Below are 17,197 nucleotides of genomic sequence, written 5' to 3'. Positions count from 1 at the left end.
CTGTCTGAAGTAAAAAAAAAAAAATCAATGAAAATGACTGAAGTCTCTGTAGAATTTTATTTATGCTTGTGAAATGCTGTGTTAGAGTTAGAAATATCTATGTCCAACATCCAAATCCTGGTATGTTCTGTCATAAACTAATGGCATAGGTCATTAGGGTACATTCAAAATGTTTTTAACTCTCCTTGAACACAGAGTATTTTACATATGAAATCTAAATGATCAGAATATTTATTATTTCATTTTATTTTTAGCCTTAATTTAAACAGTCATAATCTGAAGAGCCACAAATGATACTAGAGTGTGAAACTTTCTACAGAAATTGGAAAATCTGGAATCTCTGCTTTGGTTAATTCCGTTAACTTTGGCTGTTTGATGATTTTCTTCCAACGGATTAGCAAAATATAAACAATGAATGCCAAATAGCAATAAGGAAATTCAGCACAATAGAAGAATTTATGCTTCAGTTTACAAGTCGGAAAGTAGCTTATCATATTCCAGAACTGGAAATACTTCTAAAGAGAATTCCAGTTTCAATCAAGTTTTTTTTTTTCTGTGATTTGGTACATGGCTAACAAAGACAACAATTTGCAGCTCTCATTTTGCAAGTGAAATAGTTCTTTGAAGTATGAAGTATGCAGTCATAGGGTAAAACTGCGTGGTACTGCATTCTGAGGAAAACAGTGTGAACCCAACTCCTTCAACAGATGAAATAAAATGAACTATATATTGTAGTTTTGCAGGGGCGTTGGATTGAAAAGGACCATTGTGTTATAGACAACATCTGTGGGATTGTAACCTTACGACCAGTTCAGGGCGCACACTGCACTGTGAACGGATGCGAAGTCACTGGATCATGTCGTCTATCACAAGGTAAGGCTTGCTTTTTCTGTGAGTGATGCATTGTAATCAACCTATTTCTGGCATTTAGAGATAAGAATTTACCAAGCTTATGCAGCTCTGAGAAATGCATCTTTCAATTTCCTGCAGCTGCCTAGCACCACAGGGTTTGAGCTATAGCTGTAGCTTCCAGACTGGTACAAGCAAATGAACCTACCCACAGAAAGCAAAAATGAAGACAAAGGTGAAGGCATAGTAAGATGCCTTTTGGCAGCAGTAGTCTGTATCATTCTGAAAAGTGAAGATCTGTAGTCAGAGGTAGTGCTGTGGAAAGTAGTGGAGATTGGCTCCAAGCCAGCAGATCTCTGGTTGGTTTTAGGGCAATTATGTAATATGGTTGAAATGACCTCCAGCACTAACCATAGAGTCATAGGATATGGTGAATAAGCTCAGCTGAAATCAGGCTTTCATATTTTTGGTTGTTTAAAAAAATAATATATAAAAAAAGCTAGTTACTGAAATCTTGGATTGATCTGGATTCTTAAAAAAACTAGTATCAAAACAAGTTTCCAGCAATGTATTCGTTAGTTTTTTTTTGTACGAAGTCATGCTGGTCTTTAGTGTGAATGGGGAATTCACTGTCATGTTGGATTTGCAGAGGTCCCCAAGGTTAGTTTGTTTGGATACTGTCATTACAGAATGATAGCTGTGATGTTCCATAGTGGCAAATTTTAAAAACAGTCCTCTGCTTTGAGACTGTCATAAAGCTGTTGGTCAGAACATTTTATTTTTTTTTTCTTTAACAGGCTGTTCGATAGTGGTTTGAATACACAGTAGTTTGTACACAGCGGTTTAGAAACCTATATATTCAGGGCACTAACTGCTTGATGCATTGTGTCTCTGTAAATTTCTAATTAATTTTTGTTTACAGGGGCCCTTGTTGTCCTTGGCAAGTCTCATAAGTTTAGATTCAATCACCCAGCAGAAGCTGCTGTCTTAAGGCAAAGAAGATCAGTAAGTTCTGAGGATTTGTATTTCTCTGTCCTAATTCTTTATTGATTTTTCCATATTATTTTCCATCTTAAAAGCCTGCCTGGTGTAGATAATATTTCTTAATGTCATCATATTCACTTGTTTCATTTCCTCTATCTAATGGTCTGTAATGACACAACCTTTTGTGGGAGGATACTATTGCTTCTTTCAGATGTGCTTAGCAAACAGTGTTGCAGATCTCCTGAATAATTCAGTGTTTCCTATTTCTAGTCATGACGAAAAGTGGGATTGAAACAGAAAGGCAGACGGCTGCAATGAAAAGACCAATTGAGTCTTTCCACGTTTGATAATTTTCTTAATTATCCTCTATATACTGTCATTTCACCATCCTAAATGATGTATACTATCAAAAATGGAAAATTTACAGGATTAACTGCTTGAGTGTTGTTAGCCCTGAAAGCTTTTAGTTGTTACATACATCAGAAATAGATAAAATATTTCTTGATCACAGGAACTAACTACTGCAGGATGTTATTTGGTCAGCTATTTTAATAATGTTTCAAAAAATAAAAATAAAACATAGTTCTTAAAAAAACACCCTACATAGCTCAAAAAGCTACCTTAAATAATGTATGTTTTCTGATTTAGGACATAACCATTTTAACAACTGATATTGGCAAGAAAATTCCTTTTGAAACAGATTTTAACGTGGTAACATTCTGCTCAACTGTCCTTTTGTCCTCATCTTTGTAGTTGAAATAAGGACTTCATTTCCATTTGCTTTCATCCTTTATTTCTTGATTAATATAACATGCTATACATTAAAACATAGCTACAGAAAGAAATGTACTCAGTAACAAAAGTTTTGCAAATTAATAAAGACTAAGAAGAACTGTGTGATTTTAAGTTCACGTGAGAGGAGATTATTATGCATATCCTGCATGTTATACAGCACTGAGTACAGCAGTAAGCAGCAACAGTGTTATTGCTAAGTTGAAAGTTCCTAGGCTGCTGTGATATTTTTTTCTTCCTGTTCTTGTGTTGTGTGTTTTGTAGATTAATGATATCCCACCCATTCTGAGCTGCAGAGCTTTGGACTGGCTCAACTTAGATGGAAGTTGCACCCATTCTCCTCATTACATCCTTTCTTCCCTTGAAAAGTAAGTTTAAAAAAAGAAAAAGAACAAAACTTTATCTCTTGTGGAACAATGTCTGAGGACAGGACTTTAATTAGACAAAACTGATTTGTACTTAAAATAAGTCCCATCACGTTTCCAGCTGTTCAAAATCAAAAGTGTCCAGGAAAAGGCATTAGCCAACTGATTAATTTTGAAATATTATGATATTCCAGCAATAAACTTCAAAATTATTTATTGATGCACAATGAATATCGATGCTCTATCAAGAAAATGCCTTGGTCAAGACTGTCAGGCAGCCTTAATTCAGTACACTTGCACATCTGCGTTATAGCTGTTTTGATTTACAAGCTAATCTATAACTTTTGCAATATTATTACTTCAGTGCACAGAATGGACTTCTCTGGTTATGAATCAGGATTTAGCCAACATAATTATCAATTCAGTTTCTTTGCTAATTGTGAAAATCAGAAGATCTATTTGCTCATAAATTCCCTGCAGCTCAGGTCCATGTTGACCCCTTCATCTCAGAGTGCCGTGGTGATTCTCTTTTGTTTTTTTAAACTGAGCAGTAAATAAGGCATAGACGGCTTCCGAAGCGTTGAAGAGCTGCTCATATCCATGATGTCTAATGTATGTTTTTAATGAGAGAGGCTTCCTGAAAGAGGAGAGGGTAGGTGTGAAGAAGACAATGATTAATGTATATCAGGGAAATGAGTTAAGATACCTCCTTGTGTTTCAGCTTGTAACATTAACAGAATATAGGAGAACTAAATGTAATTGGGTTCTTTTTCTCTTTTAATTCCTCTCAGCCTGGCACATTCAATTGACCTGTCAAAGGCAAGAAACAGCCATCTTCTCATTCATATCTGTTGATAGTTCTGCTTCTTGCTCGAGTGTTTTGGTGTGGTTACATACTGGGAATCTTGCTCTTTCTGGGGGAAGAATCTCATGTCATTTTTATAAGCATAAAATTTTTTCCCTGTTTTTGAACATCTCTTCATCCTTCTGTTCAAGTGGCTTGCTTTCCACCTTGGGTAGTGTGTTTGTGTGCTCTCTTTAACATGCCTAATCTCTGCATTTGTTTTCTGATTTGCTGCAATGGTACCTTTCTACAAAATGGTATTTGTTTTCATTTTATTTTAATGTTTCAGTTTATTCATTTACTGACTTACATTTTATACACATAGATCCTATTATTTTCTTTGAAAAAATTTTGAAGAATTTAAGTCATTTTCTAATGACAGTCAGAATTAGATACCACATTGCTCATACATGAATTTAGACATCAGAGGTGGAGCATTTATTATAGAACTTTGGTCCTAGAAAAATATGCAGAAATCCGTAAGTGTTGTGAACAGTTTAGCATAGCAGTGCACTAGACTTTGCCCTTTTTAACTTGATGGGACTGAAGAACATTTCAGATTGTATTGATCTGTTTTTTAATCATTGGTCAGGACTTAAAAATATTAGATAATGTAACATTATGCTCAGACTTAGCCAGAGTGTTTCAAATGATTACTTCAATGAAAATGAGAAGCATAATGGTATCGCATTCACATTACTTTTACAAATGTCCGTCTGTTAGAGAAATAAGCTATAGATTACGTCTAAAAATAGTTGTCTTTCAGTTGATATAATCCATTGGTCTTTTTGTTTTTTTGTTTCCCTTGACTACTTTTTAGCAAATGTAAATGGAATTGATCTACTTGTTCTTCTCTTACAATAACCAGTGAGCCTGTCTTTCTGTCCAGACAAGTAGTTCTGTTGATGGAGCTAGTTATGAGCAAGACATCTAGCCTAAAATCTGTAATATGAGAATAAAATGAAGTCACTTAAAATGTCTAGGCTTTGCAAAGAGTCAATATCAAGTACTGAAAGGTGTGTCTGAGGTACTTTGAACAGTAATATAGCACTGAATGGACTACGTGGAGTGCTTATTTGCTGAAACAGTAAAAATAAATAAAATTCCACCTAGTATTTCACACACGCACGCACCTGCACATTTAGCATTTCATATATGTTTTACCAGCTGCTAGCGGCCTGTATCTCAGAGCATTCCCCCACTGAAAAATATAACATCATCTCTGTGTTTAATAGTCTTCAATGAAGTTCTTTTGCCTTCTGTTTGAATCTCTTTGTAATTTCCTATTTTTATTTTTACAGTCAAAAATGTAGAAACTGTAAAGAAAACAAATGTTCTCCTGAAATAAGGTGAGAAAACTATTTAAAGTGATGTGTCTAAATCATGCTGAATTTTTTTGGCCCTTCTAGCTTTGCCTTTCTTCTGTGATACACTGACTTCCTGCAGAAGAAGCAAACTAGGCTCCAAAATTTGATTTGATTTTATTATGTTGAAACAAGAATCTGTACTTGCAGCTGAATGACAAGCAAGTCTCTGCAACCATGTTTTTTTTCATATTATATCTTGTGCAAATATTTTGCACATTTGTCGCACATGTAATCTGTATTTTAAAATCACAACTGCCGTGGGATTTACTATAAATCTGATGTCAGTGGTAAGTATTGTGTTTACCCATTAGTATATCAAAAATTCCTTAGATAAATTGGTTTCTCTACTGTTGAGAAGAAAATAGCTTTATGTAAGAGTCCAAACAAGGAATTTCTAGTGCAGAATGTGGTCAATTTATGCAAAGAGGCATGGCAACTGCACACAAAAATCATTCTGAAATTGTTGGGCTTCCATGCATTTGTGTACTCTTTAATCAGGAACTGGTGGTATTTTGCTTTCTTCTGGAATTTTTATTTCAGTACATATTGACATGTACATTATCATAATCATCAGTTATAATCTCATTTCTTGTGCTGTCAGTATGATTACATTATTTTTTTCATCTGCTTTCATTAGGTTGAATTGCCTGTTCAAGCTCTAATTTTATATTAAAATATTTTCAGAAATGAGAGAGGGAACACATTTTTACCATTGAACCCAATTATTAAAATTTTAGGCATGAAACTTTCTTTGAAAAGAGGTAGGGTTCAATGTGCTTGTTACTTGGCTACTTGTTCACATTCCCAAAAGAGCCCAGCACCTCACACTTTTGATGCTTATTGGAGGCCAGCAAACACATGGAAGGCTTGTGACTGGCAACAATCATGTGACAGCATCACCACACATAAGTAGATAATGAGGTTCTTGCTCCTGTTGTTGCCTTAATACCATACTGCATATAACTATAAACTCTATTTCCGTTGTCTTACTAGTCTGATTAAAAATAAATAAATAAAATAATAAAATAATAATAATTAAAAAAAATGGAGTAGTTCCATTAGAGCCCAGGGATACAGCAGTACACAGAATGAATTGTAGTTTCTTGGAATATGTTTAAGGCTTCTCCCTGAAAATACCAAGACTCAAAACAAAATGGCTTTTAAGAACGTGGGAAATCCTACTGGATTGGAAAGAAATAGTGTCCATAGATAAGGCTGATACTGGAGAACACAACAGCTAATTTGGTATGGTGCAGCTAGTCCAATTAGTATTTGTAAAAATAATACTTTGTGTTCTTACTAATAGCTATCACTTGAGAATTTCAAACTGCTGTATAAATGCAAGTTAAAGAAGGCTTTTGCAACCCTTAGAAGATCCCCCAAATATTTCACAAAACTATTACGCTGTCATATTAGTATGTCACTATGTCAATTACAGCAGCTCCAGAACTTAGAGCAAAAGCGTGATTTAGCAGGGGTATTAACTAATTCTAAATATAAATGAAATCATAAGGGGTAGCCTGTGATAGCTTGTAGTTACAGCTGAACTGGAATTTAGCAATGCAGCAGTGACCTTTACTGGAGTGTGTGTCTGTGTCTTGTGCCTGTGATTCCTTGCCAAAGAGAAGTCTGTTTTAGAAGTGTATTTAAAGGACTGCCTTAACCAAGTCATTGCCTTACTGTTGTTTTGGGGTTTAAGCAAAGAAAAAAGGAGGTTTTGATTTGTTTTGTTTTGTTTTTGTGGAAAAGCTAAAAAGCAAGCAAAACTTGTAAGCAAATAAGCTAATCAAAAATATGAATATTTTGCCTGATGGTGACTGCGCTGAATGGGATTCTTCTGTGTACATATTTCTAAAGGTCCCTTACTTCCAAAGGTTTCTGACTGCTGGATGTTCTTACTGATTTCTGGTTTCCACTTCTGCCCCTCACCCCCCAACTTTTGCTTTGAATTGTGCCAGTGGCATTGCTTCGTAGCTCCTGCATCATTTTTCCCTTTGCTTTAGGGAAGAGAAGGGAGAGGTTTGAGCCTCAGTGCTAGGCAGAAGCAGATGTACTCAGTCTCCTCTGCTGGTCCCATGCAGCTGCTTGCTGTGATGCTCTGAGACCCTGCGGGAAGGGCCCCAGATCGGACACGTGTGGAGAGGGGGAGGATGGAGCAAGGCGGGGGAATATATATCAGTGGATAGGCTTGTAACCCTGGCTTGTGATTGCTCACAATGCTGGGATTTGCAAATATGCAAAAGGTCTTGCCAACATCTTTTTTTTTTTTTTTTTTTTTTTTTTTCTTCTGCTTTATTAACTGTTCTTCCGCCTGGAAAAAATCATTAGTAAAAGAAAAATTGACTTCAATACTAGGCAGACAGAAGGACTGGGATGCTAGCTTGACCGATGTTTTCTTTAGGGAAAAATGACAAGTAACAGCTCTTAGCAAGTGTTCCTTGCTTTTTCTTTATTTTTTTTTTTCACTTGCGTTTCTCTGTCTGAGCCTGAAGATTTTGTTGCAGAAAGCATTCTGCCTCACCACAGAGCTCTTGCTGCCATAGTTACTGAAAACTGCATTATGCTGTAGGAGCCGCCAGCCTCTGCATCAGCAGTAGAAGTGTTTGGGGAAGAGGGGAGGAGAATTGCACAATAGGATCCCGGAGAGCTGACGACAAAACAGGCTGGAAAAAATGTGGATTTACAGATGGTTCATTTAGCATGCGTCATGCAAACTTTGTGGAGAGAAAAATGAGATGGAAAAACAATCCAGCAATATTGGTATAATATGATTATTTTTTTCTCTGTAATTTGTTATGTTTATTTTAAGGTTATTATCTTGCTGTTGTAATTTTAATTGCTATTTTAAAAGGTTTACTTGGAGGAGGGGTAACTGTTGACACTTCTTGCTGCATTTGGTACACCTAGAAATGTGCATGCTTTTATGAAATTTTATGCAGGGTTTCTTTTTTTATATGCTGTATGCCAGAGTATACTGGTCCTATGAAACCAAGATTTTATGTATGTCTGTGTCTACAGAAACGAAGCTGTTTGTCTTACATTTGTCCCGAGGTTATTTCCTGCTATAACTGTACTGAACGCAGGTTGCTTTTATGGGAAGGGAGGAACATACGCAGTAGCAGAAATTGATCTGTGCTTGATTCCTTTATCATAGGATTTCTGTATTTCAAGTATTAATTTAATAGTACATCTTATTTAAGACATTTTAGATGAAAGAAATGAGTGATTTTGTTCACCTATTTCAGAATATGACTATATTCTTATGTTAATTGAATTGATATTTGTTTTTAGTTTAGTCATTCAAATATGTGCTACAAAAACTGTTATTTACATTGCCTACTAGGTGATTTAGCCACTGTGTATGTGTGAATCTATTATTTTCTTTTGGGGCCATTGTCACCTCCTTTTTGAGTTTCATTTGTGGTGGTATTTCTACAAACTAGCAAGGATGTGTTGACATGACATAGCATGTTCAAAGGTAGAAAGGAGGAAGCATTCTCGATTCATGTTCTTGGTTTCAGCAGTTTCTGTGAGAGACAGATCTGTACCCCAAGCCAACCAGTCGTTTTACCCTCATGGTCAGTAAGCTCACAACCAGAGGGAAAACATTCCATCTTGTGCCATAATACCTGTATTATGTAAGCGGCTGTGCATCAATTTTCATTATCATTTTCTTCCACTTGAGAAAACCATCGTAAGAAGCGACTTTGTAAAAAGCTGTTGGATGTTCAGTCTCAGTGTTGGTATTCAGAGTTGTCCCTACCACCCTGCCTGGTTGTTGTTTTGTACTATTAAAAATTAGGAGATGAGGCAAAGAGGCACTGAAATAGCAGCAGAACTGCAATTTCTATATATACCTTCAGCAGCAGTGGGACAATCCACCTACCTTTTATTACAGAAACTTCAATCTTAGAGAATCATTCCATCCAGCTACCTTACCAAAACATGGCAGTAATCATATGGTAATGGTTGCTGTGGTTGCTGGTGATGTGTTTCTTTTCCAAGATCTAAAGTGAAGTATGGCTGTGCATCTGTACTCTTGGCTCATATGGGGTGTAGACATAGTATGGAGCTGTCAGTAATAACATTAGTTTGGCCAGCATCTGCTGCATGTGCAAACACACATGCCTGTTGGAAAGGATCTTACAATTTCATGTCAGATCAGCAAAAAGCTATTATCCCATACATGAGGGAATACACTAGTGCTGCTGAGAACAGCAAACACCACACTTCTGTGTCCGTTGTTTGCAATGCTTATTCCCTGATTCGTTATAATGGCTGTGGGATGTTTTCCACATTGTTGGAAAGTATGGGAAGAGCTTGTTACTCTCTCCCACCTGTAAATAGTTGTTACCTAACTGCCCCCACGAGCGTTTTGAGGTCTTACGATTGAAATGCAGCATTGAGTTTTCACATACTTAGAAGTTCTGCTTTTCAATTTGTAAGCAGTTTGAATTATGATAGGACGACTGCAAGAAAAAACTCAGGTTAAGAACAGAAGATGTTTTTGTAAAAGGAATTTTATGTAGTTTTAGTAAACAGATGCAAAACAAGAATTCTTTGTCTACTGTTTTGTTACCAAACTCCGCTTTTCATCCTTATTGGCAACGACTTACTCTGTTTCCTCAATCTCATACAGAATGCTGCTGATAATATTAAATGAATACAAATCAGCTCTTTTAATACTTGACTTTCTAATATTTGATAAGGTTAATGGATTCTCCTCACTTCTCTTGGATGAATGTATTTTGCTTCTTTCACATGTGTCTCAGACTAAGTGATTTCCCAAGGTCATGCAAATGTTCAGTAACAAATGTAGATTCAGATTTTTCAGCTGTCCTACCACCATAGGACTCAGAGCTTTTATATGTTGGCAAAAGAGGCTGAAGTCTACCCCATCATCAGCATTGTGCATAGACTTCACATGTACAATTGCTATTAAGGTTTATTACTTCTAATGTATCGGCAAGAGCTGACATCAAGGTTCTCTTAGGATAAGTAGTGCATAAGTATTCAAAGGCAGTCCTTGCCATGAAGACCTTGCAACCTAAGTGCATGAAAGCACAGAGGTGATGTAAGTGCTCCAGAATCAGAGGGGTCTTCTGTCTCAGATCGGTAGTTCAGTTACTGATTTAGTAGTTTAGCTACTGCATATATATTGGAAAATATAGAACATAACCTTGAATCCTCATTTATGGAAAGCCTCCCCCATGTTTTTATTAAAAACATGGGAGCTTTTTCTAAAATAAACTCTTCAGATTTCATTTTATATTCAGAAAGGGATAATTCTTTAGTTAACCAGACCACCTTTAACCTCTAAGTTTGTCCCCCAGCGGTTGGTGTCAGTAGAAACAACCAAACAGCCTGGGTATGAAACAGCCACAGGAGCCTTACAGGGCATCAGTAAAATGTCAGTTCAAACCTATTTCAGGTGAATATGAAACTAGGTGTCCCAGTCCTGTTTCCTGGGCATCGATTACTGTTCATCCAAGAGAAACAAATACAAATCAAAGACTGTTGGCATCTTAGCAGTCAAGCCAAGGACAAATGGATCTTGGAGCTGCCTATTCTTGTGATTTGTTTCTGTAGGTCTCAAATAGACACAAGCCATTTAGCAGATGGCAGTGACAAAGTTTGTACTTTGACTGCACCATGCAATAAAAGATAATTGAATAGAAGATGCTCCTCTTCAGTTATTCTCATAAGCATTATGTATACATAAACAAATTCTGTTTTCCTCAGGTGAGTGGAAAAGAGTCAGTAATATTTTAAATAATCAGGAATTTTAAGGCTTTCTGTAGTCAAGATTTCGTGCTGCTTCTTAAGAAAGTGAAAATGGATGTTACATCTAAAGGTGTTCCAGAAGACATGTAGGTTTTAGCTGCTTAATTGTTTCATCTGTTTTGTTGGCTAATCTAGCATACAGAGTCGAAGTTGTTGTGGTAGAAATGGCTGCTTCAAAAAAATGCTTAGGTCCTAGATAGAGATTTAAAATAAATTCAAATGTAGCAAAGGGCAAATGCTCATCTGACCTTGTATTTGTAATGATTTTATAAAAAACGTGACATTTCCAGAGCATTTCCTTTGATATTATATTTTTCTTTTCTTTTGACCTTCAAGGACTCTTTAGAGTTTTGACATCTTTGCTTCTTTTAAAAAGCATAATAAATTTATTTTAATACATCATTTAATACATTAGTAAGATATATTAACATATTTTTCAAGACTTAAATATTTAATTTTCTGATGCGCGTATAATGTGGTGTTTAGAAATAAAATGTCAAGTAAATATCATATATCTCCTTCGCACATAATAAATCTTTAATGTTAAGAATTTCTAATTATGATGTGCAGACAGGTAGAATGTATATTCCTTTCTTCCATAGGGTTAGTAGGTCTTCAATGCTGTTGTGGTTCGTGCTAAGAATAGATATTATTTAGATAGTGTGTGTGTGTCTATAAATTTTTGGCAAACAGTCAGGAAACAAGCCTCTTGGAGGGACTGTAGAGTTTTTCACAGGTTAGTCACTTTTCTGGTCACAGTCATGCTCCATGTATAGAAGTAGTAACCTAATGGAAAAGCTGCATCCAAGAGAGAATTGGATGATCAAGTTCTTTCCTTGATGCTTTCAGAGACTTTCACTGTAATCTCAGTAATTCCAGTAACCCTTTTGAGGTAGAAGATTTTTAATCTGTAAGAAGAGAAAAAATGTTTTACATTTTTTACATTACAAAAAATGTTTTACATTTCTGTAAAAACTCTTTGAAATACTCAGATGAAAAACATCCTATAATACTGGTTATAAATTTATGAAACAGTAACACCCCCTTCTCCCTCCAATTTCCTTTTTGGAAGATCTTCAGCAAAATGACAAGTGACGGTATTTTTTAAATTCCTTTTGCCTTCTTTCTGGTGATGGAATTTTCTGCTTCACCATGTCAACTTTCAGGAATGCTGGCATTTCTGATACTTACAGGACTGCGGCCTGCTGTGACACACACGTACTCAGCTACTTTACCATCATGAGTATTTTGTGTAATGCACCCTTACTGAACAAAACAATCCCCTGAATGTTGTCTGTCTTTCTTCAGTAAGATGACTTGTTTTGTTACAAATGCTTGGTATTTTTTTCTGGTTTAAATTCATTGTCAACATTTCTAACAGCAGAGAGATAGATGCTGTGCATGAAGAGTACCAGCAGAAACTGAGAGACCAGGAAGCTTTCCACAGGAAACAAATTCAACGGCAGCAACTCTATGTTGAGGATTTAAAGCAGCAGATCCTCAGAGGACAGATCAAAGCAGAGCAGGAACTAGAAAATGACCAAGCACTCATCAACCAGCAGATCCAAGAAAGTAGGTACCCGCCTCCTGCCCTCTCTCACTTCCCTTCCATTACTGAATTCTTTCATCCTCTTTATGTTTGTTTGTTTGTTTTTTGTCTTAGTTATGCTTTGTGTTATGGGTGGAAGTTTATTTTTACAGCTTATTACTAGTTTTCTCCTATTATTGCCTTTCCCATGAGAACAATTATCAAGCTTTGATTAACAGGACTAACAGGGCTCCTTTGCAGTGCACCAGCAGCACTAATTATCTTTGCAGGTCACTGCTGGGAGAGACAGCACCAACACGCTGTTCCTGCTGTGGCACTGAGCCTCTCATCTCCCCAGCTGCTCCCTATCCTGCTTCCCTGCGGTTTTGCTCTGATTGTGTCTGTAGTGCAACTCTCACATGTGAGACTCATAGACTGAGTTTTCCATTGTATTTCACATTTTTCTTTTGATTTATCTGTGCTTCATCCATTGCATTGTTCCAAGAGATTGAAATTCAGATGGCCATGGTAGTTCTATAAGTTTTCAAGGGAAACTGCTCTAACAACAGCATGACATAGGAACCTAGCAGCACTTCTGAGAGAGCTGATGCCTTGGAACTGCAACATGTGTTGGTTAAGGTGCTCTGTCTATGCATTTGTCGATGATCTCACCAGTAGCACAGTGCAGACCTTATTCATGTGCTTTTATGGAAGGACCATGGCATAGAACCATGCTTCAAACTGTGGTTGCTTTCTGAGTTTTAAGCAGTGCTCATCTGAGAAGTAGGTGGGACACTGAAGTTCACTTCATGCTTAGTTCTCAGCAGAAGATTTTGAAACACATTATAATTCATTTCAGGTTAAAGCTTTATGGTGTTTTGTCTGCTTGCATTTTCCAGATGGAAGTGTAATGAAGTGAGAAAGTTCTAGTTTTTGTTGAGATTTTAACTTCAACAGGAACTCTACAGTGATCAGTGTTATATTGCATATACATCCTATAGGCCAGATTCAGCAGAGATACTGTTGTCTTCCTGAACTGAAAGTAATTGGATAAAATACTGGTGATACTGGTCTGGCACAAACTTCAGCTCTACGCTAACTATGCCATGAAAAGCGTATTTGGAGAAGTGTTTGCTACCATCAGTGGCTCCCATCCCCGAGAGTTGCCGCTTTGCATGCAGATATATTCAGCAAGGTTTTTCTTGGTGACTGCCTGTTAAAGATTTTGTAGACTGATTTGGCAACAGTTTAAACCTTAAGAAGCTCTTGACCACTGAATAGGGTTGCTATTGTGTTCTTCTAGTTACCTTCTAATGAATGATTTGATCCAAGTTTCTTGATAAGGAACAACAGAGGCACCATTTCCATTTGGCAAGGCCTGCTATTGGTTCCTGGAAGAAGAATGATTTTTGAATTTTTTGAGGTTTCTCAGAGCCAAACTTACGCAGTCTGCCATCTTTCAATTACACCACCCATAAATAAAAGATTAAAGAGAAAATTGTGGAGATAGGAAGTAGGTAGGCTTAAGGTATGTAGACAGTATGGAGTTTCTCCAAAATATCTTAATTTCTTGAATCTAGACTTGTTCTCTGCTCCAATCTAGTTTCACTGTTTATCTGTGTTCATGCAAAGCTTAGCCAGACGGGCAGTTTTTGCCAGCCAAATACAATTCTTCACTTGGCAGCCCACCAAAGCCTTTTCTGCATTATCTTTTTCTCAGCTCCTGACAGAGGCAAGTTTGTGAGTAGACGTTAATTAGCATCTTAGGGCTTGCAGCTCTATTACGGGGACACACTCATCTGCCAAATATTCTCCTTGGTAGAAACACACTGCAAAGGACAGATCTGGAAATTAAGAGTTGGGAAAACTGTTTTGTATGTAAAAGTTAAAGATGCTATTAAGAAAAAAAATAACTAAAACTATGACTAAAATGCTTTCCTTTTATTCATAAAGGAACTGTACTTACCTGTAGAGTTTCCATACTTCTACGCATGTACTGTGTGCATAGCTGCCAACATAAACTGAACAGGAGAATCACAGAGGTGGGGATCACTAATGAATTATGTTTAACAAGATCTGTAGTCACCAAGCAAGTAATGCTCACAATGCTTATGGATAATGATGGCTACATTTCTTAAATTAGGGAAACGTCCACAGCCCGAAATTCCCCTCTTGCCACTCACCTGTCTTACAAAGAGCTACAGATAGCCCTCATTCACCATATCAAAGTTAAATACCTCTGATTTCCTAACCCCATGAATGAGTAACTAAAGGTAGTTCTTCAGTAAGAGGCTGCAGATTGAAGATAAACCCATCCAAAAAAAGTGTTGCTGCTAGGAAGCTAGAAGTGCTTTGAAAAGCTTCTGTCCTTTGAGAAACGGTCTACTTACGAAGGAACTTTACCTGTGATTTGTATGTTGCTTTTTCAGCTAAGGATTTTATTTTAGTTTTTTGGTTAACTCTGTGCAGCTTAATATGTATATTTTCATACTAGCCTAAAAATGAACAAACTCTTTAAGAGAATATGCCTAAATGCTGAAAAACCACTAAGCACTTCCCCTGCATGGAGTAAAGTGGTCTTGCTTCAAGAGTTAAAAACAAATCAACATGGTGTTCTGTGTCCTCTACTGCCTCCCCATTGACTGCAAAGATCAGGTTCTCTGAATGCTTAGAAAAGACGAATAATTTAAGCAGATGTAAAATACTCTGTTATCAAATGAGGCTAATCAATTGGTTTGTGAGAGAAGTATGTTTAGCATTTATGAAATATGGGGGACATTCGTTAAAAGAGAGAATCTAACTCCCTTTATGGAGTAGACTGGTGATTTTATGAAAAATACATGTATGCATTGACTGGTGATATGCCTTTTTTTGGGTGTGTTCATCTTATAACTAAAGATTGCATTGCCTTCACCCATGTCCTTGCCACGGGAATTTCTCATTGATTTCAAGTACATTTCATGCTAATGTGCTCATGTGCGAGATGTATGGGCTCTGATCAGGCATTTTTGCAAGTGCTTCTGAAGCAGCCGTAGTTGTTCCCGTGTTAACTCCTCTCACAGTGCACATATGTTCATTCTCTATGTAAAGCATTTGAACTTTAAAATGTGACTTCAGAGTAGTTAAGGCAAAAGTAGTAGTGTATTTCACATTATAAAAGCTGATCAAGTCATAGTTCACTACTGCGGATACCTTCTTCATGACTGAAAATTGTGCAGGAAGGAACTTGGGCACTGAAATATGTCCTCTGTATTGTAAGAAAAAACATTGAGATAATTGAGTGTAATCTTTGAGAAATTGAATATCTAAGTCTGTATCCTTTTGGAAAGTGTTAAACTTTTTGCTTACAGACAAGGTCTTATTCAGCAGTTTCTTAGCTGTGTCAGCCAACCCCCCTGTTCATATCTTGCAGTATTAGCTGCTACCTGAGCGTTTCTCCCAATGGGTTTTCAGTACACTAATGATACATTTTTCTCTAAATGTCTTGTCAAGGCTTTGCTCTACCTACGTAGGAATTCTGTTCTGAAATGGCTCTCAGAGACAATTAACTTAATGAATAATGTTTCTCCTATGATTTTTACTTTCTTTCAATCATTGTTTTGTTTACAGACCAACAGTGGCTTATAAATGAGAATAACCGACTAGCTGCCCTTCAGCAACAACAGAGGGAGTTTGCAGTGCAAACAGAATCTACGCTGTATGCAGAGGCTGAGGTGCAGAGTAGCATTGGGCAGGAAATCTGTCCTTCCCTCCTACAGCAGAACAAGAAAACGCTGGTGCAGCTGGAGCTCTTACGAAGGTACTCCTTAAAAAAGGCAGAAAGAAACATTAGACGGAAAAAGGTCAAATTCCAGCTGGAAAGGATAGTCAAGAAGCAGAAATTATTGGAAGCCAAACAAAATCTAGAGCAGCTAGAAGCTAGCTGCTGGCTCAGTGAAGTGTGTGTGAAACAACCCCGAGTCCTAAACCAAAATATTGCAGTACAGGCCTCGCATGATCACCCGTTACAAAAGAGGAGGAGGTCATTGGGTTCAAGTTCCTTGCAACACAGGCAGCATTCATTCTGTAACCTCCATCTGCCCCGGGTACCCAGGTAAGTTAACATCTACCAATTCCTCTGCACTCTCAAAAATAATTTAAATTAAGGTATTTTCACTGGCCACCTGTAATCCAGAATACCCTTCAGTTTATTGATACAACGCTAAAACTTGTAATATCACTGAATATACTATACTGTATGCCACACTGGAGTTGTTTGTTCTTTTTCCTTAGATTTGTACAGTGCATTCATGGCTTACCTCTCTGACACGGTCTTTCTCAGTGTTTTGTTTCTTTCCTCTCTCAAGCTTTTCTGCATTTTTTACCTCATTGTAAATGTTTTCCAGAACTGAGTTAATTTTTTGTTCTTACCTTGTTCAAATTACTGTTAAATAATAATTTCTCCATTATTTTATTGTAATTAGAGTCAAAGTATTCCTTCTGAGCATTTTTATCATTAGGGTGATTCTCAAGCTAAATGAACATCTCTACACAATGCTAAAAATTGGGGTGACAGTGTCATTATCACAGCATAGTCACAGAAACAGGAATTAGCTTAACTCTGCTAAGTGAATTACTATGACTTAAGAGCTATCCTTTACTTTTAACTAACATTTGCAGCTACTTTAGACTATAGAGACTAAAT

At 36.8% G+C, this 17,197-nt stretch overlaps 1 protein-coding gene across 7 annotated transcripts in view; it reads left to right on the top strand.

Moving 5' to 3' along the window:
• Positions 1-17,197, top strand: part of STARD9 (StAR related lipid transfer domain containing 9) — a 107,481-nt gene that overhangs the window by 68,210 nt on the left and 22,074 nt on the right. For 5 of the 7 annotated variants that reach the window (XM_084521372.1, XM_084521376.1, XM_084521377.1 and 2 more), the window contains 6 exons: positions 736-873; positions 1,772-1,854; positions 2,890-2,993; positions 5,136-5,183; positions 12,367-12,557; positions 16,123-16,606. In XM_084521372.1, coding sequence (XP_084377498.1) covers positions 736-873; positions 1,772-1,854; positions 2,890-2,993; positions 5,136-5,183; positions 12,367-12,557; positions 16,123-16,606 — 1,048 coding nt within the window. The remainder of the gene's footprint in view (positions 1-735; positions 874-1,771; positions 1,855-2,889; positions 2,994-5,135; positions 5,184-12,366; positions 12,558-16,122; positions 16,607-17,197) is intronic. The other 2 variants (XM_084521373.1, XM_084521374.1) reach the window with 2 other exon arrangements.

Source organism: Aythya ferina (assembly GCF_964211825.1).
Source record: "Aythya ferina genome assembly, chromosome: 5".
Classification (NCBI taxonomy): Eukaryota; Metazoa; Chordata; class Aves; order Anseriformes; family Anatidae; genus Aythya; species Aythya ferina.
This window is presented reverse-complemented; position numbering and strand designations above follow the sequence as displayed.